The sequence below is a fragment of the Herpailurus yagouaroundi genome, unplaced genomic scaffold (genome assembly GCF_014898765.1).
Source record: "Herpailurus yagouaroundi ecotype Mexico unplaced genomic scaffold, PumYag 28, whole genome shotgun sequence".
In the NCBI taxonomy this organism is placed as follows: domain Eukaryota; kingdom Metazoa; phylum Chordata; class Mammalia; order Carnivora; family Felidae; genus Herpailurus; species Herpailurus yagouaroundi.
In genome coordinates this window covers 37,229,590-37,257,521 of record NW_024412376.1, presented here as the reverse complement: position 1 = coordinate 37,257,521, position 27,932 = coordinate 37,229,590, and the positions used below count along the sequence as shown (strand labels likewise).

Below are 27,932 nucleotides of genomic sequence, written 5' to 3'. Positions count from 1 at the left end.
CATCATTAGTAAGCTCTCCAGATGTTTCTGACACATCTAGTCTAGGGTCACACCTTGAAGAATACTGGTACAGGCCCTTATGAGTGGCCAACCTTACTCCATTTCATCATAATTCTTTCCTCATCTTTTCTCCTGGCTTGGTCTTCATAATCTACTCCAGTATTTTCCCTGGTACTAATTTTCACGTACATTTGATCATTTTATTCTATGTGTTTCTCCTACACATAGGCCATCTCAAATTACCTGTGGAAATTAGGATACACATTTCTATGAAATGAGGCCAATTTATTTGGCAGTTTAACACCTAAAACTAGTACATTAAATTCATAAAGAAAAAAGTCCTCAAGTCACTGATTAAGGCACTTAATGGGCTATGTAAATGCTGTACTTTTACTCCAAACAACCTCATGCTCTTAATGGATCTATACTGATGCAAATTATTTTAATTATGCAATGAGTGATGAACAGCACTCTCTTTTCCCTCGTATCATGTCTAGTGAAAAATTGGTGGTCCATAGGTCAAACCAGCCTAAGAAATGCTTTTGAAAAACTTGGACCTGGTGAAAAACACCAACTTATAAAAAACTTAACAATTCTAGAATTCCAGTGACTTTTCAAAAATTGAAAAATAAGGCAATATTAGGATTGCAATTTTCACACTAATCCCTTTCAGAAATGCTCTGGCTCTCTGGGTCTTATGTTTAGTCAATTAAATTAACTTAAATTACTTTTCTGACCCTGATGATCTCTTGAGTTTGTGTCTCCTATAAACTGTGATATGGGGAAGTGAGCTTAAGAAAGTTCTCTGGTTGAAAATCATTTCAGTATGATCGAGGAAACACTGATGGAAACTACTTACAATACAGGTGAATGAGATTCTAGAAATGTTTCTACTACTCATACTAACCTGATTTTCCCAAACCTTCTGCCTTTTGAAGGAATCAAAGTGATCTTTTACCTTTGTAAAACACCACATACATTCAACTCTGCACTTGCCCCTCTTGCATTAACCTTTTAGAAATGAAATGCCCTTACGGTGGATGCAGGTATTTAGCATAGTAATGTTAAATGCCACACATTCCTCCCTCCCATTCCCACAAAAGTTAATATAAAATTGTGGCACATCTTAGAAGAAAAATAGCAGTTCTTTCGGTGCAGTCATATTGCTAACCTGAACTCAATTTTAACTAATAAGGCAATGTTTTCTCCAGATACATGCTGAAAAGATACTTTAATGTCTTCATCAATAGCATCTAATATCTCTCCTCAAGGAAGAAGCCATTCAAGTGTCTCTCACCATAACCAGATACTGATCTCTTCTTTTTACTTGTTTTATACTATGGACCACAGAACATTCACCAAGTAGATTATACTATGAATAGCTAATTTCATCACCTGAACAAAAAGATCAGAATTCAAGCTCAGTGTTTAACCACTTAAGCTCATGTCTGTCAAAAAGACAGCAATAAACGTTTTGAGAAAACTAGACTGACAAAAAAACGCCGCAAACACAAAGAAAATATAACTTTATCAGTTAAAGAATACATTTACAAAGCAATGATTTTAAATTGAATAGAAGGTCGGGCGCCTGGGTGGCGCAGTCGGTTGGGCGTCCGACTTCAGCCAGGTCACGATCTCGCGGTCCGTGAGTTCGAGCCCCGCGTCGGGCTCTGTGCTGATGGCTCAGAGCCTGGAGCCTGTTTCCAATTCTGTGTCTCCCTCTCTCTCTGCCCCTCCCCCGTTCATGCTCTGTCTCTCTCTGTCCCAAAAATAAATAAATGTTAAAAAAAAAAAAATTTAAATTGAATAGAAGGTCATCAGTATTCAACAGGACTATCTCCTCAGGAAAAGTCAGAACTAAAGACTACAATTTATCACTTCATTATAGTACTAATTTGAGATAACGATTTAAGATATTAAAATTAACATATCTAAGGGAGAGAAACTCAAAAGATAAGGTTAAGTCTTTAAATGTATTATTGCCCCTTCTGTCACATGAATCCTCTTACATGCTCCCCTCTAAGTGTAAACAATGTGTTTCATTGAGTTCTACCAAATCTTTCTTTACAAAAAGTAAAAATAGTAGCTAAAGAGAAAATATCCTTATTTTCTCTTCTGAAAACATAATATAAAAATTAAAATGACAACTGATAAGCACAATAAATAATAACTTGTCATTATTTCTTTAAAGTATATTTAGGGGGAGAAATAAAAATTTAACCAAGGCTCTACTTGAGATGTTGAACTTCTTTACAAGGTATCAAAGATCAATATGTCAATTATACTTCAATTAAAAAAAAAAAAAGAGACGAATAAGATCAGTTGTAGTCTATAGGTTAAATGTAACTCAAAGCCAGTTTCTGGAGCCTGTACAATGTTTATGGGTTTTTTTAACTGAATATTCACACTTTTTTGGGAAGACACACATGCACAGTAGCGTGCACGTGGGTCCTGACACATACACACACCCAGCAGTTCCTAAGAGCCTGAGTAATCTTACTGGCTCAATCATGACTTTCTCCACACTCATTCATCAGATATATTTGGACCTTGTGGATTACAGTTTTCATTTTCTCACCCCACGCAACCAAAAGAAAATGAGGAAGAACAATCATCTGTTCAAATATTCTTTTTTAGTTCAGGATGCTGAGGTGATTACACCATGCAAAATTACCTTCAATGCTCACACAAGAGGAAATTTGGAGTCGATAGCTTGGAGGGATCATTCTTTCCTCACATGTATGTTGAGGAAGCCCAGAGCAGTTAACAATGACAAGACTTTTGGGTTTTATTGCATTTATGTGCAGCTACTTGAGAAATTTCTTAAAAACATTCTTATATTCTCAAAGCAAAGTTTATGTACACTCATCCCAACGTTTACTTTCTTCACTTTTTGTTGTTATTGCTGTTTAAAAACAGCCAGATAAAGATATACAGTGCCTGGTTACAAATAAAAAAGGACAATTCTAGGTATCTCACATATCAATGCACATAACCACTCTAAATATTATTTTCAAATTCTGAGCAAGAAACAGTGTACTAGGACACAAAGTAGAAGAGAGACAAGCAATTACTACATATATTTAAATACGTTAAAAGCAGCTCAATCAATAACAATAAGGTACTATATGGCCCTCTAGTGTTCAATGAAGAAACAGATGAATTCTTAATTCTTATATGATATTTCATAGTAAACTTTCTCTGATTTACTAAATATGCTTAAACATACTCATGTATGACTTCCACAAAAACCTAAGTTGTACCTCTTGTGGCTTTACTTGCCTGTGCCTTCTTTGAAACTACTACCCACATTTAGAGTGTTCACTAAAAGAATTCTGAAATGCTTTTAAACATTTTCCCATTAAAAAATCCCAATGCTAGGGGCGCCTGGGTGGCGCAGTCGGTTGGGCGTCCGACTTTGGCCAGGTCACGATCTCGCGGTCCATGAGTTCGAGCCCCGCGTCGGGCTCTGGGCTGATGGCTCAGAGCCTGGAGCTTGTTTCCGATTCTGTGTCTCCCTCTCTCTCTGCCCCTCCCCCGTTCATGCTCTGTCTCTCTCTGTCCCAAAAATAAATAAACGTTGGAAAAAAAAAAAAAGAAAAGGTTTAAAAAAAAAAAAAATCCCAATGCTAAATAGAAACAAACAAACAAACAAACAGCATTTCTCAGTTAAAACTAAATAGCACTGAATTTAAGGCCATTTTCAAAGAAGAAACAAAAATAATAGTATCATGACTATAAATTAGGTATTTAAAACACAGCTAATTTATATTCTCTAACCATACTTTTTCTCTGTGTTCTACTTCTACAATTCATCCAACCTGGCTTTTCTCTTATCATAATTTATAGATAAGAGATTCAATATAGCAAACAAAGCAAGGAAATACATGAAAACTGTTCCCCAGAAGAGAAGTCAAAGAAGGATTGAGATTCTAGGATAAGAGTCAAACTAAAAAGAAGACTTATAAGCAGAAAAGAATCTTGTTAATAAGATTCTTAAGATTGTAATCACTGATAAAAGGCTTAGTAATCAATAACTACTGTCTAAATTAAAGTTGGTGAAACACTAATTTCAAAATGGACCCAAGTTTATTATAGATTTGTAAATATTTTTAAAATTTATGTTGCCTTATTTTTTTAAATATTGTTTTTACATACTGAAGTTTTGGGGAGGAAAAGATGGGGAGGGGGTGACTGGTATATGAACAAAATCTAAATTAAACTCTCTGCTATCTCATTCACTTCATGTAACATTAAGCAAAAAATATTTCCAAGCTAAAACTTTAGAAACTATAGGAAGATATTGTGAAGTTCCTGTACTTGGCACCAAGATCAGTCCTCTAAATGTCAAGGGAAGGTAAGTTGCCTATGCCATGGAAACTCTGTAAACAATCTTTTAAAGTACCCATTAGCTATTGGCAAACCATTAAGAAACAAATTGTAAACAAAGAAAATTTAAATAAACTTGCCCAATATAAACCCACACAGACATCTGGAATATATTCAAAGAGTCACCTAGAAAGGCTCTATACTTATTTCTAAAACTTCTGCCACTATTCAAAGTTATGATTCCTTATTTTCATTTCTTTATAGCCTCCCACAACACTAATTCCTACCTAGCCTTTAAGGTCTCAACCTAGCTTTCATTTCCTCACCGAAAATATCACTGATTTAATTATTTGGATGTGGATACATATGCATTGAGAACTACAGAACTGGGAGGAACATAGAAAATGCTAGAAGACAGAATCTTGATAAAATAATAATCTTGGTGATGAAATAATCCTTCATTAAGAAGGAGTGAAACGGAAACTGAGTGAGAATGGAGGCACAATGGAAAATTACAAATTAGAAAATCTAAAAGGGAAAAATTTAAAGTTTTATCCTCAGGTTCAAAAACCTATAAATGTTTACATTAAGTGGAACAGGATTAAATTGGACAGTGTTTGTCAAAATACATAAAGATTTTGTTTTCTGAAAGTTCAAGTTTTTTAAGCATTTTCTGTATGCAGAGTACAAGGTCCTTTAAGACACAGAGAATCTCAGAGAATCAGGTCTGTCAACAATCTAAATACACATAAATTTTAGGAAAAAAGTGACTATAATTACCACAATATAAGTTAAAAACAAAGAGCTAATGGAGATCCAGAATTTTGCTCAGATTTCTATGAAATATTCCTAAACAAGGTGCGCTCTGAATGGATCTTGATGAGGACAGAAGACATTTAAAAGATGAGGAAAAAGCTTAAGCGAAGATATCAAAGTAACCCAAATTCCTCTATGCTCAGAAATATCAAATAAACCTCATTTCTCAGGTAGAGAGTAGGGTAGAAACAAGATGAAGGAAATAAGAAGGTTTTTGAATTTTGTACATATTATACATATAATAATTACCTTTAAAAGAATAAAAGATACAAAGATTCTTACCAAACTAGGAATTGAGGAAAAATTCACCAATCTGATAAACATCTGAAAAACCTGACAACTAATACCACACTTAATGGTAAGAAACTTTCCCACTAAGATCAGGAATGAGACAAGGATTTTCTTTCTCACTACTACTTCTCTGTCTCTTTTTTTTAAATCAATTTTTTTAAGTTTATTAATTTATTTTGAGAGAAAGAGAATGAGAGAGAGCATGTGCGTGTGAGCAGGGAAGGGGCAGAGAGAGAGGGAGAGAGAGAATCCCAAGCAGGCTCCCTGCTGTCAGTGCAGAGCCTGAAGTGGGACTCAAACCCATGAACTGTGAGATCATGACCTGAGCTAAAACCAAGAGTCAGATGCTTAACTGACTGAGCCTCCCAGGCACCCCACTCTCTACTACTTTTCAACATCATACTAGAAGTCCTAGTTAATGCAGTTAAGACAAGAAAAGGAAATAAAGGATTTGCAGATTAGGAAGGAAGAATAAAATTGCCTTTATTCATAAATAAGAGTATCACCTATGTCAAAAATCAGAAAGAATCAAGAAAGAAACTCTTGGAACTAATAAGCAATTACAGCAAGAATGCAGGATACAAAGTAAATACACAGAAGTCCATCATTTTCCTGTAACAGCAATGAACAGGCAAATCTGAAATTAAAAACACATTACCTTTTACATTAGCACCCCCCAAAATAAATACTTAAGTATATCTAATAAAATATGTATAAGATCTGATGAAGGAAACTACAAAATTCTAATAAAAGATATTAAAAAAGAGTTAACTACGTAAAGAGACAGTCCATGTTCTTGGATAGGAAGACTAAATATTGTCAAGTTGCCAGTTCCTCCCAACTTGATCTACAGATTCAATGCAATCCCAATCAAAATCCCAGCAAGTTATTTTATTGATATTAACAAGCAGATTCGAAAGTTTATGTGGAGAGGCAAAAGACCCAGAAGGGCTGAGAAGAACAAAGAAGATTAATACTACCCAACTTCAAGACTTACTATAAAGCTACAATAATCAAGACAGTGTTGTATTGGTAAGAGGACAAATCAAAAAGGAAAATGTCATTTCCTTTCCAAACTTGCTTTCTTGATAATGCACAAGTAGTGTTCCACTGTAAGTAGATCTTGAAACTTGCAATAATGAGCTTATCTGCACTTACGTTCACCTCTTATCATGTTGGAAGGAATCCCTCACTGATCACAAGGGCAAAGATGCATATCTTGACTGGAAAAAAAGAAACCCTAAAAGTAAATGAATAAGAAAAAATAAACGAAGAGCAACACTGGATATATCCCTGCCTTGTTTGTGGTCATGTCACCTAACGTAGAAATAAAGAGGACAATAAAAATGATCATCTCCTATGTCTGTACGGCTTTTTCAAATTTGCAAAGCAGGGGCACCTGGGTGACTCAGTCGGTTAAGCACCCCAATCATGACTTTGGCTCAGGTCATGACCTCATGGTTTGTGAGTTTAAGCCCCACATCAGGCTCCACACTGTTCCTTCTCTCTCTGTCTCTGTCTCTCTCTCTCTGCCCTTACCCTGCTGGCGCACTCTCTCTCAAAATAAATAAATAAACTTTTAAAATGCTAAAATAAATAAATAAATAAAATTTGCAAAGCATTTCACATTTATCATCTCATTTAAACTCCATACAACACTTTTGCAGTAAGGACAGCTACCCTATTCCTGTTTAATGGTGAAGAAACTGAGGCTCAAGGAGGTTGGTGGATGAGCCCAAGGATTATGCCTAGTAAATGAGAGAGAGCAGACAGATAGCTCTTCTTACCTCCTATTCTTTCCAGAAGTCTGCCTAACATTACCTGCCCAAACTATACACTCGAGGGTTGGGATGCAACAGAGAGGAGCTATCCAGTGATGACTCCCACAGGTTACCCAGAAAAAATCTTGTGGATACAAGAAACACACAAACAAAAAGGAACAAAATAGCCCAGAAACAGACTTACATAAATATATTCAACTAATCTTTGACAAAGAAGCAAAGATAATACAATGGGGCGAAGACTGTTCAACAACTGGTGCCATAACAACTGGCCATGCACGTGCACATATTAACTAAAAAATGGATCATAGACCTAAATACACAACACATACTAGAAAACTCCTAAATGATAACATAGAAGAAAATGTAGATGGCCCTGAGGGGGTATGATGATGACTTTTAGATACAACACCAAATGCACAGTCTATGACAGAAATCATTGATTACCTGGACTTCCTTAAAATTAAAAACTTCTGCTCTGTGAAAGACAATGACTAGAGAATGAGAACACAAGCCACTGACTGGGAGAAAAATTCACAAGAGACAATATGATAGAGGCCTGCTGAACAAAATATATGAAGAACTCTTAAAACTCAACAATAAGAAAATGAACAAGTCAATTAAAAAATGGGCAAAAAAAGATCTAAAAAGACACCTCAAAGAAGATGGCAAATAAACATATGAAAAGATGTTGAACATCATGTCTTTATAAAATTTCAAATTAAAACTACAATGAGATATCACAACACACCTGTTAGAATGGCCACAATCCAAAAGACTGACAACAAAAGCTGGCAATAGCAACTCTCATTCATTGCTGGTGGAAGAGCAAAATGGTACAGCCACTCTGAAAGACAGTTTGGCAGTTTCTCACAAAATTAAACATACTCTTACCATATGATCTATCAACCATGCTTGTTGGTATTTATCCAAAGGAGTTGAAAACTTATGTCTACATAAAAACCTGCACATAAATGTTGATAAAAGCAGGAATACAAAACGGCATATACACTGATCACTGTTCATGCAAAATACGTATCCATGTAGTCAAGGACTTTTAAGTAATATGTAACTTTATTCACTATTTACTGACAAGTTATTAGGTAATGGGGCATCTTATACCTGACAAACATTATTAGGCAAGATAAATAAGAAGTCAAAGGACTTGAATAACAGGGAGGCAGCAAAACAATTTTAATACAATGTGATATGAGTCATACTAAATATACCATGGGAGCAGAGATTAAGTTGGGGTAACTTTTGGTGGCATGAAAACAAATGTTAGGGTGGTAGCTTTATGGGTTAGTCAACAGTCCACCTCCTCCTAAAATTACAGTTTCACTGAATTTTCAAATTTTAACAAATTGCAATCTGGACCCAGAATGATATCTGGGTTCAAATCCTAGCTCCACTACTACTAATCAGCAGACTGGCCAATGATGAATTACTTTACCTCTTCTTTCTCATCTCTGATATGGGGATAAAAATTAGAACTTACATAACAGGATGAGATTCTATAAGGAAAGAATGTACCACAATGTCCTAAACAGAGTAAGTGGTGTTCAATAAATGGTTTATTATCACTATTAATATCATTATCAATGCTATTTCATTATATTGATGAGGTTCAGAACAGGAACAGTAATAGTCAGGCTCTACTACATGTCAGCAGCACCACGTCGACTATGGGACATAACACTTCAAGAGTAACCTGTCCAGAGAAGAGCAACAAGGAGGGTGACCTTGGAAAACTCACTGAAGGGATTCAATCTGGAGAAAAGATTATGGGTAAATATGAAAGCCAGTCTTCTAGAAGAAGGGCCGTCACTGCTCTAGATGGAAGAACAAGGACCAAAGAAGAGTAACAGATGTCATCATGTAGAACTGTCTAAAAATACATTACTTCACACTGTAGTTTTTCTTTGTGATGACTTCATTTTGAAGCCCAAGTCTACTGCTAAAGCCAAAGGCACAAGTTTGGACTTGGCGACCTCAAAGGTCCCCTCTCATTCAGACATTATCTCAGGAGGCTTAAAATTAGGAGGAAAAACCTAAGCAGTTTAAATACATTACTTAGTTTGAAGAAACGGGGTTGGGAATAGCGGAGGGGAGGGAAAGCACTGGTGACTTCCCGGTAGAGCACTTTAGAAGTATGTTTTAAAAGACTCTGAAATTGCCTATAGAAAGATTTTTAAATGATATTCACGTTTCATGGACAGCCAAAACTGCTGTCAAGGCTATTCTAAGTAACTCTCTAAAGAAACTACGTATTAAATAAATGTCCTGGGGCACCTGGGTGGCTCAGTCAGTTGAGCGTCTGACTGCAGCTCAGCTCATAATCTCACAGTTCGGGAGTTTGAGCCCCACACAGACTGGCTGCTGTCAGGGCAGAGACCGCTTCAGATCCTCTGTCCCCCTCTCTGTCTCTACCCCTCCCTCACTCACGCTCTCTCTCAAAAATAAACATTTTGAATAAATAAATAAATAAATAAATAAATAAATAAATAAATAAATAAATGTCTTGAAAATTAAAAAAAGGTACTATTATACTAACTGTTACTCTTGTAATAATGTGGGAAGTTGACCTTAGAAAATTGCCAGGGTGGTACCTGAGTTCCAGAGATACGAAGAATTGGTTACACAAAGAACTCTTAGAGTTCATTGCTTTCCAGTATATTCAGTTGCATTTTTATGAAGATATCATTATATAATGCCCTTCTGTATGAGGGGTCCTTTCTGTTCAATCTTCTATTGGAGCATTATTATGGAAGTTATTCAAAGGACTAAGTAAAATATGAACTAGTTCCCAGGAGATACAGTTTATTTCTTAATAAATCATAGTAATATACGCTTATTGTAGCAAGCTTGGGAAATTCTGAAAAGTATATAATATATAATAGAAATAACCATATTCAGAGGGAATTCCTAACATGTGGTTTCTTCCTGATCTTTTCCCATGCATATACAGGTTTAATGTATGTTTCTTTCATAAGTAGGATCATACTGTATACACAGTTTTGAGTTCTATATTTTCAGCAAACATTATATTTTTAAGTATTTTCCTGTTGTTAAATTTTCTTCAAAGAGATGATTGCTAACGGTTATAGAAGTTGCCTTCAATTAATTTCTGCATCTTAGCAATATGGTTCTTAAATTGGAATTTTAACTTCTCAGGAGAGTCTTACCCTAGAATGGCTAATTGTATTGTAACATTCTTCAATGTAACTATCTTTATATTGCATATTTGAGTTTTAATCTAAATTTAAATGCCATGCTTATTTATAATTTATAGTCTAGCCTGGGTACATCTTAAGAGGTGAAATGAGAATTGTTTCACATTACAATTTGCGAATTGTAACTCTCAACCTAAATTAGCACTAGAGACAAATACATCAAATTTCTACTGTTCAAAAAAAAAAAAAAAAAAAGTAGGAAATGTCAACTCAAGACAGAACTTACCCAAAAGTCATAAGGCAATACCAAATGAACTGTGTAAAGAATCAAAAAGTAATTAAATGACTTTTCTAATTCTAAGAAGATATAAAAAATAGAGATGGAATCAGACCTGGGTTTGAAGGATCTGGCCAGCTAGAGAGAAACAGGGATCATTAAAAGCAAGTAGATCCATGGAAATGAAATCAGGTAGAAAGACACTACAGTATGATTGTGAAAGACTTCAAATGTCCAATTATGGATTTGACTTCATTAGTGGGAAATCAGTCACCAGATATTTATATTGAGGTTACTAATCCATACAGAGATAAAAATCCATTTTTTAAAAAATTCATCCAATCATTCATACTGCTAATTCATTGTCAAGCACATCACATTGTAGCCTAAGCAAAGAAACAGAAACATAAGCAAAGATGCTGCTAACATTTTTAAACACGGACTGTCCAATTTGGATCTTACAAACACCTGGGGGTAAGTAAAAGGAAGACCAAGTATTCAAGTCTGTTAAACTCTTCAGTGGGCCTATAGGTTTAGAAGATAATAAAAAGTCAAACCATTTTTCCACCAAAGGACCAGAAGAAAATCAGGATACTAACAGAGACCAGAAAATCTGAGGAGGAAAATTAAAAATTGGTATGAAGAAATAGTAATTTTAGCATTCAGTGGATCACTCAGATGACAATGCCCAAGAGACAACTGGAAATGCAGGACTGAGGCTTGGGTGAATGAGGAGCGCTCAAGACATAATTTTGGAGTTATCCAGCAAAGTGAAAACAGAACCCATGATGATATACACTCCTTTATCCTCTTCATACCATCTTCCCCATCACCAATAAAAATGTTGGTTTTTTGTCTCTGGTCTCTCTCAAAAAATAAATAAACCTTAAAAATAAACAAACATGTGTTAAAAGAATGAAGTTTAGAGAAACCTGACAAATTCTAATTAAAGGAAATTGCATATACCTATCAACTGGGAAGATCTGTGAATAGCATTCCCTTGGAAATTTATGTCACATTTTTATTTTTATCAGAGATGGGTTCAGCTTATTACAGTTTGTTCCAAATCCACAACTATACTCTTTCAAGTATTTATCTATTTATATTTTTTTCCACTAGAGGGGGATATGATGACTGAACTCTAAAGGTCATTAAAAAAAAACACAAGACTTGTTTCCTTTGTGGGGAGTGAAGTGTATTTGTGAGATTAAGGGTGAGGGATAGGAGACATATAAACAGAAATAAGGTCACAAGCCTTCATTTGTCAACTGACACCTGAGTGTCCCAGGCACTACAGTACTTACTTGCTTTATATATATATATATATATATTTTTTTTACTTAATCCTTATAAAAACCCTGAGAAGTAGGTATTATAGTCTTATTTTACAGATAAAGAAACAGTCCATGAGATCACTGTCATATAATAGGTGGCAAAATCAGAATTCAAGTTCAAATCTGAAAAGTTATTTTCACTCTACCACTTTAAGGGAAAACCCATCTTCTCCAGGGTGTCCCCTTCCCTCCACTTCCACTATCCTCTCCACATGTTTATTTTTTAAAGTTTTTATTTAAATTCCAGTTAGTTAACACACAGTGTAATATTTTCAGGTGTACAATTTAATGATTCAACACTTCAACACCCAGTGCTCATCACAAGTGCACTCCTTAATACCCATCACCTATTTTCCCCATCCCCCCACCAACCTCCCCTCTGGTAACCACCAGTTTTTTCTCTGTCGTTAAGAGTCTGTTTCTTGGTTTGCCTCTCTTTTTTGCCTTTGCTTGTTTGTTTTATTTCTTAAATTCCACATATGAGTGAATCCACATGTTTTTTTTCCTAAAGTTTTAAAAAAAAAATTTTAATGTTTATTTGAGAGAGACAGGAGACAGGGAGAATGCATGCACAAGTGAGGAAGGAGCAGAGAGAGAGGGAGAGAGAGAATCCCAAGAAGGCTCTGCAATGTCAGCGCACAGCCCGATGCAGGGCCCGAACCCACAAACCATGACATCATGACCTGAGCCGAAATCAAGAGCTGGACGCTTAGCCGACTGAGCCACCCAGGAGCCCCAAATCCATGTGTTTAAAATTGGGTTAAACTGGGCAAAGTGAATATTTCTATGGTATCCTCCTTCACAAAGGTGGGAAGCAAGGCTCTATTCACTGGGCTATGTTTACTAGTGGATGTTATTCAAGATGACTGCCTTACATAGCTCTTGTTGCTCTCTGGATGTATTTACACCTAACGGAATTTGAATTTAAGTTCTTTGTCTTAACAAGAACAAGACAAGGAAGGCTATGGACTTCCTGAAGCAGACATCACTCTCTAGAACTCTACATTCAACAGAATAGAATTTACAGCCTGTTAGATTTCAGATGTTAGTCACATTGTCCTACAAAGTTTCTCAGGAGCTCTTGTTCAAAAGAGTGGTTGGAGAATGGAAGACTAGAAACAAAACTGTCATTCTGATCCCCTAATCTGGTCCCCTAGTGATCAATGTGCCCAATTTCTCTACTGTTTAGAATCTAGAAACAAGAAAAAGCCTCAGACTTTTGTCAATTTTAATAGACATTTATTTCTTATTTGAGGCAAAAAGGATAAAAAAGCTGTTTAGTTACTAGGAGAAATCTAACAGTCAGGATGGGAAAAAATAGACTAATTTGAGGTTAAGGAACAAAATTATGTGACAACAGATGGAAGACAACAAGACAGGCATGGAAGAAGCAGAAACTGGTGCTCAAGCATGGTTTTGTTCATGAAAACATCAGGAGAATACAAAAGACTTGGTCTAATGGTAACCTCATTTGCTTTTCATTTTAGTGGAAAATGAGTTGCTACTCTGCATTAAACATGTAAAAAGAGTTTTATGTATGGGCTGGGCATCTCCTTAGAAAACAAGATCCCCCCCCCCCCACACACACACACACACAAGCAGGGGAGGGGCAAAAGAAGGAAAAAGAGAATCTGAAGTAGGCTCCACACCCAGCACAAGCTCAATGAGGCCTCAATCTCACAACCATAAGATAATGACCTGAGTGAAAACCAAGTGTCAGACACTTAACGGATTGAGCCACCCTGGCACGCCAAGATTTTTTTAATATAAGGCTGTACAGAGGGAGTTAAAACTGAAAAGATGAGCATTCCTATCTGAGGAAGCAAGTTGACTTTAGAATTTATAGGCAGACTAGTCAAATTTACAGAAATAGACAGCACAGAACTCTTGGTTAAAAACAGGTTTGGTGTACTCTGGAAAAGTGATACCTGTTTTCCAATCTCAAATTTCACTGTCATTTCTTCTTGTTACAATTTTAGCCTTGAACCTTTATATCTTCAATAATTTTTGTTAAATACCACACAGAAAACCACTTAACTGAGCCCTAATGATTTCAAATGCGACACTGTATTAGAAAGTTATCACACTCCAGAGTCTAGAACCTGAATAGACTTGTAGTTCTGTTGAAAATCTTGTGTAGCAATATTTTCCAAATTCTACCATAAGGGGCAGCATAGCACATGGAAAGAAAGGTGTGGGGTTTTTTTGTTTGTTTGTTTGTTTGTTTGTTTTGTTTTGTTAAATTAGGCAGATGTGGATTAAAATCTCTGGTCACTTACAGTGTCATTTTTGGTCTCTCTGTAACTTCTACTTACTTATCTATCACAGGAACTTGCAAACAGTATACGGGCTTAATAAATACCAGTTCTTGACTGCCCTTACACTTGACTTTTAACATTAAGATGGTCTGAAATTTCTAATGTACATTATTACGTAGGTTCCCATATGAACAAATCTTTGGTGACTAGGGGGGAAAAAAGACTGTCCTATGAGTTTTGATAGTTTCAGTATGTTTTCAAAGAAAAGACCAAGGCAAGGAAAGACCAAAAGTGGATTTTCTCATTAATATATTTGCATATACAGCATGTTCAGGAATGATTGAATAAGTAAGTATAGCTGGCGCCAGGGTATATTTAAGAAACTGCACCCCCCCCCCCAAAAACAAACAAACACGTGAAAGATATGTTGGATAAAACTGTAAAGTAAAAGGCTAATCCCATTTTAACATTAAAAGGGGGGGGGGTTAAAAATGATTCTTATACCACTACTCTTCTTAAAAGTCACAGTTTAAAAAGACTTAAAAGAAACTGTGGCCAAGGGTAAAGTCTGTTGAAGTGTTTTATGTTTAGAATGATCAAAATTTAAAGCTGCTCCAAAATAAAAATATGATAAAACCTTGGTTTGGGAGCATAATTCATTCCGGAAACATGCTTGTAATCAAAGCACTAGGAAGTATATCAAAGCGAGTTGTGATCATGTGACGTTTGGCATCACATGGTACTCGTATTGCAAGACACTGCTCGTTTATCAAGTTAAAATGTATTAGAAATGTTTGCCGGTCTTGCGGAACACTCACAAAACAAGTTACTCGCAATCTACAGTTCTATATTTGAAATAATGAGAGCCTTTCCTTACTTACTATATTAAGATTTATTATATACATGAGTGACCGACATTTTCTTCTTAAGCAATGAAGTAACAGGTGACATCTGTAAAGTATTGGTGAGAAAATAAAGCACTCTGGGAATGATCCTAAAGAAGAGTTTCAAGAATAGAAAAAAGGAAAATGGGCCAAATGAAGCTCAAAATACCTCACTGTAGAAGGGCACTGCTGCCTTGGCAGTCAAATAGTTTATATTCTTCTTGCCATATTTGTGAAGGAAAATGACCTCAAAATAAACAACATATCAAAAGTATGTACACAGCATACCTATACAGACACACACACACACAGACACTCATGCACATATACACATCTATCCCTGCAGTTGCTAGTACTCAGTCCACTCCTGTGGCCTTGTGTGGACTGCACAATATCTTGCATTTCATGACCTGAGAGACACTAGGAAAAAACTGCCTTAAAATTGTTACTTTGTTTTTAAGGAGGTAACAATATAACTACATAAAATACACCTAAAAGTTCTGTTTACAGTTTCATCTTGAAGGGAAAAAAAAGATAAAGCATCTGTCAAACCTGTGTACTGGTAGTTTTCCTACAGAACAATCTAATGACTTCTCCTTTTGGAAAACTATATGTTTTGTCTAGCTGGCTTTCTTGTCTTTAAAATATAGCAGAACTCACTGATAGCTTTGCATTGTTCAACAATGCTTAGTTTCAATTAAACTTCTTTCTTAAACAAGATTATGCAGTAAAATATTAAGCCCCGTTCTTCCACTTGAATCCTCAAGAAAAAGAGAGGTAGAAACCCCCTCTTTTAATGTAGTAACCTTGAAGGGGAGAGATCAAGAGATCTGGGGTACAGAAGCTGGGTGGACTGCATTGTAAAAGGTCTTAGCCTTACCAACAAAGCAGGCTGTAGCTATTAGGGGTAGAGATTCAAAACACTTTAACACCTTGAGACAGAGATGGCAGAATGGATATAAATCACTACTGAAGTCAGCCCCTTCTCAAACCAACTAAATAAAATCTAAACTTGCAGACAGGCTAGGTAAATTAGGGATAAACATGTTTTAGAAGGAGTTTAAAGTTTCACAACCTTAAGCAAAAATGATACAGCAATTCAAGTATTAAACCTAGTTCCTGAGACATTTTATTCCAGGTCAAGTTACATTAAGGGAGACGATGTTACATCTGTTTGTATATTTTTTATGGGCTAAATCACTGATTCACTATAAAATTTTAAAATAAGCAAATAAGAACAAGAGGATAGACTACTATGGGCATTATTCATTTTAATGTCTGTAAAGTAAGTAAGCTATCATTTGAATGAAAATATTCCATACCAAAGAACTGTTTAACTTATAAGTCTATTCTACATGGACACTCATGATTTTTATCTAATTTTCAAATGATAAATAAAGAACCAAACAGCATGCAAACATAAAGATTTATGAGCATAGAAGCCGGGTGGGGGGGGGGGGGGTTGTGTTACATAACTCATTGATTCTGAATATAATTCTTTTCACTTTCTCTCCTCTTTAAATTTAGACCATAGATAGCAACACTGCCTAAAATATTGATTAAATCCTAAGTCCAGCAAAAAGTACCTGACGTCTTATTGAATTTCCTGTAATTTCAACAGCACCAAAATACAGAGAAAATAAAATTCAATGAGGAGGAGAAGTCAGCACTTACTTGACTTAGGAGCTAGTCAACAAGACCAAGTATGTAAAGAAAACTCCTATTTACAACTTTGATTATCATTTTCTAGGGTTAGTGTGTATGTGTGTTCATATTCATTACAACTTAAAAATGTTTCGATTATAGAATATTTTAAACATACTTTGAAAACCACACAGAAGAATACTCATGAGCCACCCCACCCTAATCTCTGTAACCTGGCCTCAACAATCAGCAACTCATGACCAATCTATACTGTCTCCTTTTCTCCCCTTCAGTATTATTTTGAGGTAAAGCCCAGGCACTATATCATTTCATTTTTACTATATTCGATTGGGAGGGAAGGGGAGAGACTACAACAGAAAGATTGGGGAGTGAGAGAAATAATGCTGCTTCTTTTCTTCTACAATCCCCACCCTTTGTCATAACCACAATTTTAAGGAGTAGCCGGGAGTATTTTGAGGAAAGAAGCCCACATGCCATCCCAAACAAGCACCGGCAATTCCAAATTTACTGCAACTGCCCAATCACTTCCTCCTTCCATCTCAGTCGACTTCAATGTTTCAGGACCTCCCTGCCTATCTAGTAGCAAAGATGACAGACAGTATGACTGACTGGTATACTTCAGTCCTTAATTTCTGGCATAGCCACAAAGGACTGCATCCAATGGAAATGTTGTTCTAGCACTAGATTAATCAACAAGTCCCAGAGTTGATAAGATTTCTCTGGTTTAGACAGAAGTCTGCCTACCTTTTGAAACAAGACTATGGCTAACTCCATGGGCTACTACTAGCTGAATGAGATAAGAAGGCACATACAACAGAGCTGTCTTCTAGGAATGGGAAGGAAAACAAAAACTGCAGATAAGGGAAGTGGTGGCAGAAACTTGACAATAACTTGTGCCTTGGAGTGGCACCTGTGAATACACAGCCCACCCCAGCAGCTGCATTTTGTAAATAAGAAAAGTTTCTTTACGATTTGATTTACACAAATCGTGTTTCACTGCAACACTCTCCGCTGCAAACAAACTACTAACACCCGTCCTAGGGATAAAATTTATGGTAAAATTTGATATTAATGATTTTTCATAGTAATAGGATCAATTACCCTTCCCTCCATTTGTAATAAGATTGTGCCATTATCAGTACTTCTGTTTCTAATACTTTCTGTAAAACAAAAATTAGTTCATTTTATTACTACACATCTGATGATGAATTTTGTGGTAATAACAAAGAGCGTGAGGACAGTTTCATTACAATGAATGTGCACAGGTAAACGTCTCAGGGGAACAGTGAACTAAATATACTCACTTTTGTTGTCTTTGTATAGAACGGGGAGGAGAGTTGGTGAATAGGCAGGTCCACGATACTAGTGGAGTTTGTGACACTGTTACTATGTGTATGTTCATCTTCCCTGCTACTGTCATCAGACTGATCAAAATCATCACTCTCCTGGTCCATTTCCTCTTCCTCTTCATCCTCCTCATCTTGCTCACCAGCATGTTCTCCGTCTTCTTCTTGTTCTTCCTGATTTCCTGAGGAGTCCTCATCTACCGAAATGAATCGATTGTTGTTTTCTTCCAACCGTCCTTGCTGGGAGTCGTTCTGGTCTCCAAGCCTAGGTTCTGCTCGGATGACTTCACCATTCCTTGCGGTGTGCTCCTCCTCTTGTTGTCGGAGCTGCTGCTGCTGCTGCTGGTGCTGTTCCTCCTCTACCACGCGGTTCATCTGCTCCTCATCTGCCTGGCTTGAGGAAGGGTTACCTCTCAGAGAGCCTCCAGTTCGTCGTCTTTTGCTGCCCACAGAGAGCAGTTCCTGATTCATTTCCAAAAGCCAGCTTGCTACTTCTTGGACCTTGGCTAGACTATCAGAAGATGCAAAGGATTTCACATTCTGTAGGGAAAAATGGGGGTGGGGGGGAGAAAAAGGTTTGTTCAATCTATATTATCTTCCACTTTTATGTCCTAGGTCTATATTCCAAATTTCATTAAAGATTATAAAGTATCTGATGCCATGGAGACATTAAGATGTTCTTTAGAAATCAATAAAGTTTAAAATGTAGAAATTACGACACTTTACAAAGACAGACACAAAAATCACATAGTAAACAGCTTTATTTTAATCTTTTAAACAATTTTAGAATGAAGCCTGATAATTTAGTTGCTTTGACCAACAAAACATAATTTAACCAATAAAATCATTTTCAATTTTAAATCAGTTCATAAATGATATCTTTTGTAAAGCTTCCAGAAGTTTTTATAAAATACTTGATGCCAGAAGGAAAAAAAAAAAAAAAAAAACCATTCAATGCTCAGTTAAGTTCAGGAAATGCTGAGGTAAACCAAGATAAAAAGGCCTTCTTACCTTTGGAATTTCCCAAACTTCTCTGATCATAGAACCTTGCCTTAAGACATAGTTTTCCGACAGGCAGCAAGTATAATTCATTATGATTTTCATTGTTGACAATGATATAAATTGAATGGACAGTAAATAAACAAAAAGTTTTACTTTTATTTTTTAAAAAAGGAAAAAAAGTTCATAAGTTCATACCCTCTGACCCAGTAACTCCACTTCTGGCAATCTATCCTAAGGAAGTAATCCTAAAACAGAAAAAAAAATTATGCAAAGGATGCTCACTGCAGCTTTATCCACAAAAGCAAAAAATAAAAATAAATGTAAATAAAAATAATCAAAACCCAAACGTTCAAGAAAAGGAATCCATGAGATGGGGTACATATAGTGCAATTCCTAAACACGATGTTCATTTTTAAAAATTTGAGGGCATGGATGTTTACATTATGCTAAGGGAAATTACATGATCACAACATGATTTTTAAACTGCATAAATACAAGATTTCAAAATACAAACTGCTTTTGGGCAGTGGTATTGTAAGCACCTAAAACTTATTTTTTAACTACATTTTCAAATGCTATATATCAGACACATTTGCTTTTATAAAAGTTTTATAGACTGACACTAAAATTTGATCTGATATAAAATCTTTTCATAATGGTCATTCCTAAATTTCACCCTTTGCAGATACCTATATGGACGTGTTTGAGGTCATATAAAATAATGCCAATTCACTGCCCAAGTTCATATAAAACTCCTTTTAAAAATATCTTTATAGGTTTATGAGATAAAACAAATACAACATACATCTTCTATCATGTCCTAAGAATAACTACATTATATCACAATGGTCTTTATTAAAACAGCCGTATCTACTTTTCGATCCCTTGCCACTAGATGGTAAATCTCCCAAAGTGCCTCAGTTCTCACTGCAAGTTTTGAAATGGGGTTTGAAAGTCTGAAAGATAGCTTTAAAATAGCAATATTTCATTTTACTTTCTATAATCTACACTTGCTAAGAAATAAGCTGTAGTGTGGGGGGAAAATTCTTTAATTCTAATTACAACTAGAAGTTTAAGTATAGAAAGAGAAGAGTTCCAACGACTGTGCTATGAGACACTCCAACATTCAAAGAGAAGACTAACCAACAAAGGTAACTAACAAGGAGGACTGGGAATGGGTGGTATCTTCGAAACATTCAGGTAAAGAAAGTATACCCCGAAGGACAAAGTATAAAATGACAACTGTTGATGATAGATCAAGTAGGATGAACAGAAAGAATTGACCATTGGATTCAGTAACATGGAAGTCACTAGTAATAGGAATTTGTTAGTTGAACTCTGATTAAAGTAGATTTAAGAGAGTAGGAAAAGAGAACAGAGATGGTAGGTACAAACAAGTTAGGAGTTTGCTGCAAAAAAGAACAAAAGGAAGTGGTAACTGGTAGGGAAAACAGAATTAAAAGAAAATTTTTTATTCTTCAAGACTGGAGACCTAGCAGTGTAGTGTATCTGTATATTAACAAGAGTGATCTGGTACAAAACAAAAAGTTTGAAACGTAATCAAGAAAGAGAAGAAATTGTGGTGTTCTTCTTAATTAATTAAAAGGGGATGATGGGAAAGAATTCAAAAATGGAGGACTAGTTTTAGTTAAAAAAAAATGGAAACTTTATGGCAAAAGATAGAAAAGAAGTGTGGTATCACAGGTACTTTAAATTTATTTCTTTTTACCATATTTTTCAATGTGGAAACAGCTGGAAATAGGTGGGTTTTTACAGAGGTAGAAGTCTTTGGAAATTCTCTACTCATTCCTTCAACTGTTTTCCTTCTTCTTTCTAAAGTAGGAAGCAATGTCATCATTGTCATCATCATCAGAGTGATCTTGGGAGAAGAGTGTTAGAAATTTGAAGAAAGAAGTATGAAATAGTCCTTTAGGGAGAGAGAAGGAAACTTTCCTAGGTGCATGAGATTTCGATGATCAAATATAATCAATAAGCTATGATGTAATACATACTAAATATGCCTTTAAAAAGTCAAGTGGTTCTTATTTACAACTCAGACAAGAACAACAACAAAATTTCTATTTGAGGTGGAAAGTAGGTCTTAGGAAAAGCACATTAAATAACATATCTGTTGTTTTCTACAAAAAATTAAAATTAAAAAAACTACAGAAAATAAAGGTCATCAAAGTCTTATTGGCTAGTATATGTAGAAGACAAACTATAAAAACATTAGAGAAAGGCAGGTTAAAAATAACACACTGAAAAACACTGACCTACACAAATGAATATATATAGTATCCTAATGTATATAAGGTAAATCTACTATTCATAGGTTTCCTTCAAACAATCAAAATCTTGCTTTCATAACTGTATCTAAAGTCAGCTCTCCTAACATTAACAGAACATTTTTCACTTGGATGTTTATGCATAGAACAGCACGATAACAGGGTCAGTACCTTGGGATAATGCAAACCCCAACCAACTGCCCTTTGTGTGTCCAACCTAACAGGCAAATTTTTAAGAGACTGAAACAGGTTAAATGCCATATTGAAAGCAATTCATAAAGTGCAAAAGGTGAAAGAACAAAGGTCATAAAGCTAATCATAAAGAATATGTGAAAAGTAGGGAGGAGACTGTTGGTAAGCAGTCAGCCTATCAACAAATAGAAAGTGTATGACTGGCATTTCTAAAATAGTACTAGTACTGGTCAATGGTGAACACTTCTGTTGCCAATTATGAAAACAAAAATTCAAATCACTATCATTCTGTAACTTTAGTGTTATATTGGGAAGAACAGAGAATAAAGTATCTTAATTTAAGCCAATAAAGTTAACTGACTCATATTTACAACCATGGCATAGAGATAGCTTTCAAAATAATACAGATTCTTACAAACAGACCTGGTCAAAAATGGTAAATCCAAGTAAAAGAATCAGATTTAAAGCACAGTATAAAATTTAAAGCACAATATAAAATATACAATGACACAGCTAAAAGTCAGATTAGAGGAATCCCAGAATATTTGAAAAGGCTAAAAATATCTGACAGACTTACATAAAAATTTGTCCAAGTAGTATATATATTAGACTGGATTTCTCTGACCCAGTTTTGGAATGGAAAATAGGAATGAAAATTTCATCTTCTATTGGTATTCATAAACACAAAATTAAACAAAAAAATCCAGTGTTTTTAGGAAATTAGTTCTAATAATAATCTATTAAAGAAGCTAATGACCTAATTAAAATAATAAATATTTATCCAATAAGATCAGAATCGATTAAATACCTATGGGGGAGGGATCTTTTAAAAAGTAGTTTATAAAGCCCCACATTAAGAAAAAGAAAACAAAGTTGACCTAAAACTTAAAACTGCCATATAGGAAAAGCTAATAAAATATTAACAAAAAATGCACACTTTCACTTTTAAAACTCTAATTCTGTAGCATTAGAACTTGTAAGAAACACAAACATCAACAAACAGAATCCTGTATCCTAAAAAGTCAGTGTAAAATCCAGAAATGCTCTTTTATTTCTTTTTACCAGAAGTATATAATGTCAAGATATATCAAATACATAACTTACGTTTTTATCAATAACTAGTGAGAGCAAACTTGGAAGTAAGGAAAATAAAGTCTGATGGCTAATATACTTTAACATTAAATTACACAATTTCCTTGACAATTGGGCATGAGAAGAATGGAAATGACTCAAAGTCAAGAAAACCATAGAAATTTTAAATTGAAAATGTTCCTCACTTCACAGACAAAGCAACTGAAGCTGGAAGAGATTTAAGTAAATTTCTCAAGATTGCTAGCTTCCAGCTAGCTTCAAGCAAAGTAGAGACCAGAAAGAGACATTCAACTGAGTTTTCTTTTATGTGCCTCAGTCTACATTAACTATAGATGATAAAATCCTAAGAGTATTATTCTCTAACACTGATACTCAGCCTTCTTTTCCAAAACCAGAATCACTACAGTGCTCAAAGATTATTATTCTAAAACAAATACTTGCTGAACACTCAATAGGCTTCAGGCACATTTTAATTTTCTAGAGAATAATGTTGGAAATGTTTCTTTACGAGTTAATCGCTGACCTTTCACCCAACCAGAGCCCATGAAAAAATCAGATTTTACATTATAAATAACTCTGTATGTGTGTATGTATTTAAACAAACCTGAAACAATGGTTTAAAGAGATAATTATGAAATATTTCAGATACCTAAAATCTCTATAAATCACCACCCTTAATTAAACACAGTCCATTCTCATTATTCGCAGTAATTGTGTTCTATAAAGTTACCACAAATACTGAGCCACTGCTCCTAGAGGAAACACAGAGTTAAGTTCCTACAAGCCTTGGTCACAAACATTTTGGCCAACTGATCAATATATAATCTTTTCATATGTATGTTTCTATATAAAGACATGTACTGAATACATATTGTTGATTCATTAACACTGACTCACAGTCAGCAATACTATAAATTCATGTCTGAACAAAGCTTGTCTTATGCTCTCCATAAGGCACATCACAACACTAGACAGCACCTCACCACTATGCCTGGAGACCATTTTAAATGGCAAATTACCAGTGAAAAGCTTTTAATGAAAAATATTTCACTAAATAAACCATAAAAAGGACACTTGTTTACAGTATGAGAGCTGAAACAAGAAGGCAGAGAGTCACTTTGTTTGACCTCAGAAAGGAATGTGCATGCCAAGTGATTTTTTTGCCACCCTGTGCACGCTCGAGTCCACAAATGACTGTGAATATTGCTTTTTGGTGTCAAAAATAAACTGTAGTGCATAAGCAAATTTGCAAATACAGATCTGCAAATAATGAGCATGAATTGTACCTACTTTATCTCAATCCTTTAGACAGAGCTGTGCTTGCAGTGCAAGATTCACACTATTTTGAGATACCAATGAGGAAGCCACAGCATTACCAATTATTGCTTCTGGATATATAACAAAGGATAAATGATCAAAGAAACTGAAATCTCTAATAGATAGTCATCACTAGATTTCTCACATAAATGAAAATCCAGATAGCCTATATTAAATAAAGTTATACTCTGTATAAAGTAATCTCTAGAAAGAAAAGGGGAGAGAGTGGCATCATTTTCCCTTTGTAATTACAGTGGGCAAAACAGGGTTCTTCTGGCAGCATCTTTCACAATAGTGTGAAGTCCAGGGAATTATGAACCTAAGGATGTCTGAAGAAAGAGATGCCTCAACAGTCAGTTCCATCCTAGGATGAAGGAGAAGTATGATAATAATTTTGCTTTTCAAAAAAAATCAGAAATAAGGTTACCGTGATAGAAGAGAATTACTCCAGGACTTTTACCCACGTCCCAGAAAATAGTGGCTAACTTTTGGTCATTATACTTTGTTCATTTAGTGGCGTTTCAGACCTAATTTCAGTGCTTTTTTTTTTTTTTTAAACTAGTTGCTCAGAAACTTTTTCACTAATTTCTCATGAACCTTGCTTTTCAAAAATCTTTGATTAAAAACCATTTGAACTTATTTCAGGATGCTTAAGGAATCAAAGAGGGCAAGTTCACATGTTAAACAAGTCGAGCTCTGAAAGCCTGTCTTAAGAGTAAATTAGAGCTGTAAGCCTCAAAAGATGTTTCCAAGACAAACATTAACCTTGAAATTACCTGTAAATCTAAGTAACTGAGGAACACTAGTTACACTAATAAAACAAGGGGTAACTTTAAGCAAACTGCCAAAGCCTCCAAATGACTATGAAATTTTTAGACATTTTTAAAATTACATGGCACGGGATGATCCATTAGACTACAAAGTCATTTAAGAAGCTTTAAGACATAGATCGCAGGAAAACAAATCGTACTGATGATCAAAAAGGATAACTTAAAACTTGCAATCACCTTCAGCAAGCAGTTTAGGATTTCCCTGAATCTGAAAGCAGCTTCCCTAATCACCAGGAGCCCTCTTCTGGCCACACCACTTACCAACACTCCAACCTCATATAATGAAACCTATACATACCCCAAGTTAATAATTTATTTGTTAATTATAGCCAAACTGATTAACAGTATCTGGGAATACATAATAAAATGCCATTTCACTCAGAATAAATGTCAATTTTTATGGTTACCTATCTATATAATAATCTACAGGCACCACCAACACTATGTGCTTATATTCTGTTCTTTTTTTAACTTTACTCTTTCTAATCTTGTTCTTTCTTCAAGAAGAAAATATGCTGCCATCTCAGAGCCTTTGCACTGGCCACTCCCTCTGCCTGAATGCTCTCCCCAGTAGATCCATATGGTTCTGCCCATTGCTTTCTTCAGAATCAGTTCACATGTCCCCTAAACAATGACACTTTCCCTAATAATTTTATTTAAAATAACAACTTCCAGGGTGCCTGGGTGGCTCAGTCAGCTAAGCATCTGACTTCAGCTCAGGTCACAATCTCACAGTCCATGAATTCGAGCCCCACGTCAGGCTCTGCGATGACAGCTCAGAGCCTGGAGCCTGCTTCAGATTCTGTCTCCCTCTCTCTCTGCCCCTCCCCTGCTCACACTCTGTCTCTCAAAAATAAAATAAAAACATTGAAAAGAAGTTTTAAAAATAATAACTCCCTTGCATCATACTTCCTTTCCCCCTTGCCCTGTTTTACTCTTCTCCATAGCACTGTATAAAAGCACTGGAATAGTGTATGCAATGCAGTAAGTGCCCATCTATCTATCTATCCGTCTATTCATGTATTATCTGTCTCTTCCCACTAGATTTTAAGCTTCCTCAGGAAAAAGATGTTCCTTTTTCACCACAGCTCTTCAGCACCTACCCAAAGCCATAAGTGTTCAGCTTAGTCCTCAAAGCATTTTTTAGTCAGTAAATAATTATTAAATCTTTTTAAAGTCAATTATATGCATTCTTTCTCACCAAAGAACTTCAAGCCAGGTCACAAACACAATATCAAATATTTAAACACATTTTTAAAAGCTGTACTGTGAACATGTTACATGTTGTATTTTTTAAACTGGGTATAAATCTAGCCTTAACATCTATTTATCACTTTTTTCTTTTATCAAATTTCTTGGGGTTTTTTTTTGTTGTTGTTGTTGTTTTTTTTTTTAAAGTTTATTTTTATTTTTGGGACAGACAGAGACAGAGCATGAACGGGGGAGGGGCAGAGAGAGAGGGAGACACAGAATCGGAAGCAGGCTCCAGGCTCCGAGCCATCAGCCCAGAGCCTGACGCGGGGCTCGAACTCAACGGACCGCGAGATCGTGACCTGGCTGAAGTCGGACGCTTAACCGACTGCGCCACCCAGGCGCCCCAAATTTCTTGTTATTTTAACACAAGCTATAAAAAAATAAATACGTGACTAAAAAGATTGATACTTCAAAAGCACAGAATTTCTTGGGTAATTCTAGTTCCACATGGCTTATACTGTTGTTAACTGGGAAATCAAAGATGTACCTTAAGGTGAAAATCTTCCAGGGACTCCAAAATTGGCTAAATAGGTCCTTAGCAATGTAGATTAACAAAAGCAACACAAAATGAACAATATGGGGAGCACTGTGCAAATATTCATGTGAGCAGCAAATTTTATGGTTTGGAACAATGATTTAAGTCCACATGGCTCATCAATCATATATATCTTTACTGGAAATAACATAAAACACTATTTCTCAGTTCACATTACAATACTTATTTTTTGTTTTTTAACTTACATGTTTTCGTTTCGGCCAAATTTAATTCCTCATTCCCATTCAACTCTACTACATCTGCAATTTGCATTTACTCCACTAAAACCAAATTTTAAACTGGCTGCTAAATCCCACTGGATCTTTTACCATTTTTGTAGTTTTTTACATTTACTGAATAAGCATTCCCTCTTCCTTACCACTCTCTTGTCCCTTAATTTCCTTTGGTATCATTCTTTTCTTGATGTCATTCCTCGGGTAGTACTGTTCTCTGTTGCTAGCTCCTTCCTTCTCTGCAGTGTCTTTAAAACCTAATAAAAGAAGTACTTTTCTAACTGCTACGCCTGCATTGGAGCCAGATCATATTACTGAATAAGGAAATGTTTTTTCCAAGTCTTTTATAAGATAAATAGTGTCTAGGCAATATTTTTATCCATATTGCTTTGGCTTATGGTTTGAGTTGGTTTACTATTCAACACTGTTGAAAAATTTTCATGCTGTAATATTAAAATGAATTTACAACCTTTATTTAAATTAAATCTGCTGAACCTACATTAAGAAAAATTAAGCCCCATTTTGGTTTAAGCTTGTTACGTGAAATTTATTACATTTTTTAGGAGTCTGAAAAATTTATGCAAAGATAAAAGATATTTATCTCAAGGAAAGTAAGTTAAACTTAATTAACAGGGGGTTGTATTTTCCCCCAAGAAAAGTTGGCTAAAATGTCATTTTTAGTTTTAAACATGAAGGGAAAACTACTCTTGCACATACCATATCTAATTTGGATCTCATACAGTAGAAGTTAATGGTAAGGCCTATTCGAATAAGGCAAAAAAGACAAAGTAGTAAAGTAAAAAACAAAAACTGTAATCTCTACCTGCTCTACTAACTTGTATTAAAACAGATACACTAGGGTGCCTGGATGGCTCAGTTGGTTGAGCCTCCGACTTGGGCTCAGGTCATGATCTCACGGTCTGAGTTCGAGCCCCACATAGGCTCTGTGCTGACAGCTCAGAGCCTGGAGCCTGCTTCAGATTCTGTGTCTCCCTCTCTCTCTGCCCCTCCCCCACTTGTGCTCTGTCTCTCTCTCTC

The 27,932-nt window shown here is 35.5% G+C and overlaps 1 protein-coding gene across 3 annotated transcripts in view; it reads right to left on the bottom strand.

Moving 5' to 3' along the window:
• FBXW7 (F-box and WD repeat domain containing 7) overlaps nucleotides 1–27,932 on the bottom strand; it is a 230,417-nt gene that overhangs the window by 76,763 nt on the left and 125,722 nt on the right. For 2 of the 3 annotated variants that reach the window (XM_040472344.1, XM_040472348.1), the window contains exons 2-3: nucleotides 19,352–19,401; nucleotides 18,113–18,694 (exon numbers count right to left, since the gene is read on the bottom strand). In XM_040472344.1, the coding sequence (XP_040328278.1) occupies nucleotides 18,113–18,625 (513 nt within the window). In that variant the 5' untranslated portion in view covers nucleotides 18,626–18,694; nucleotides 19,352–19,401. The remainder of the gene's footprint in view (nucleotides 1–18,112; nucleotides 18,695–19,351; nucleotides 19,402–27,932) is intronic. The other variant, XM_040472334.1, reaches the window with a different exon arrangement.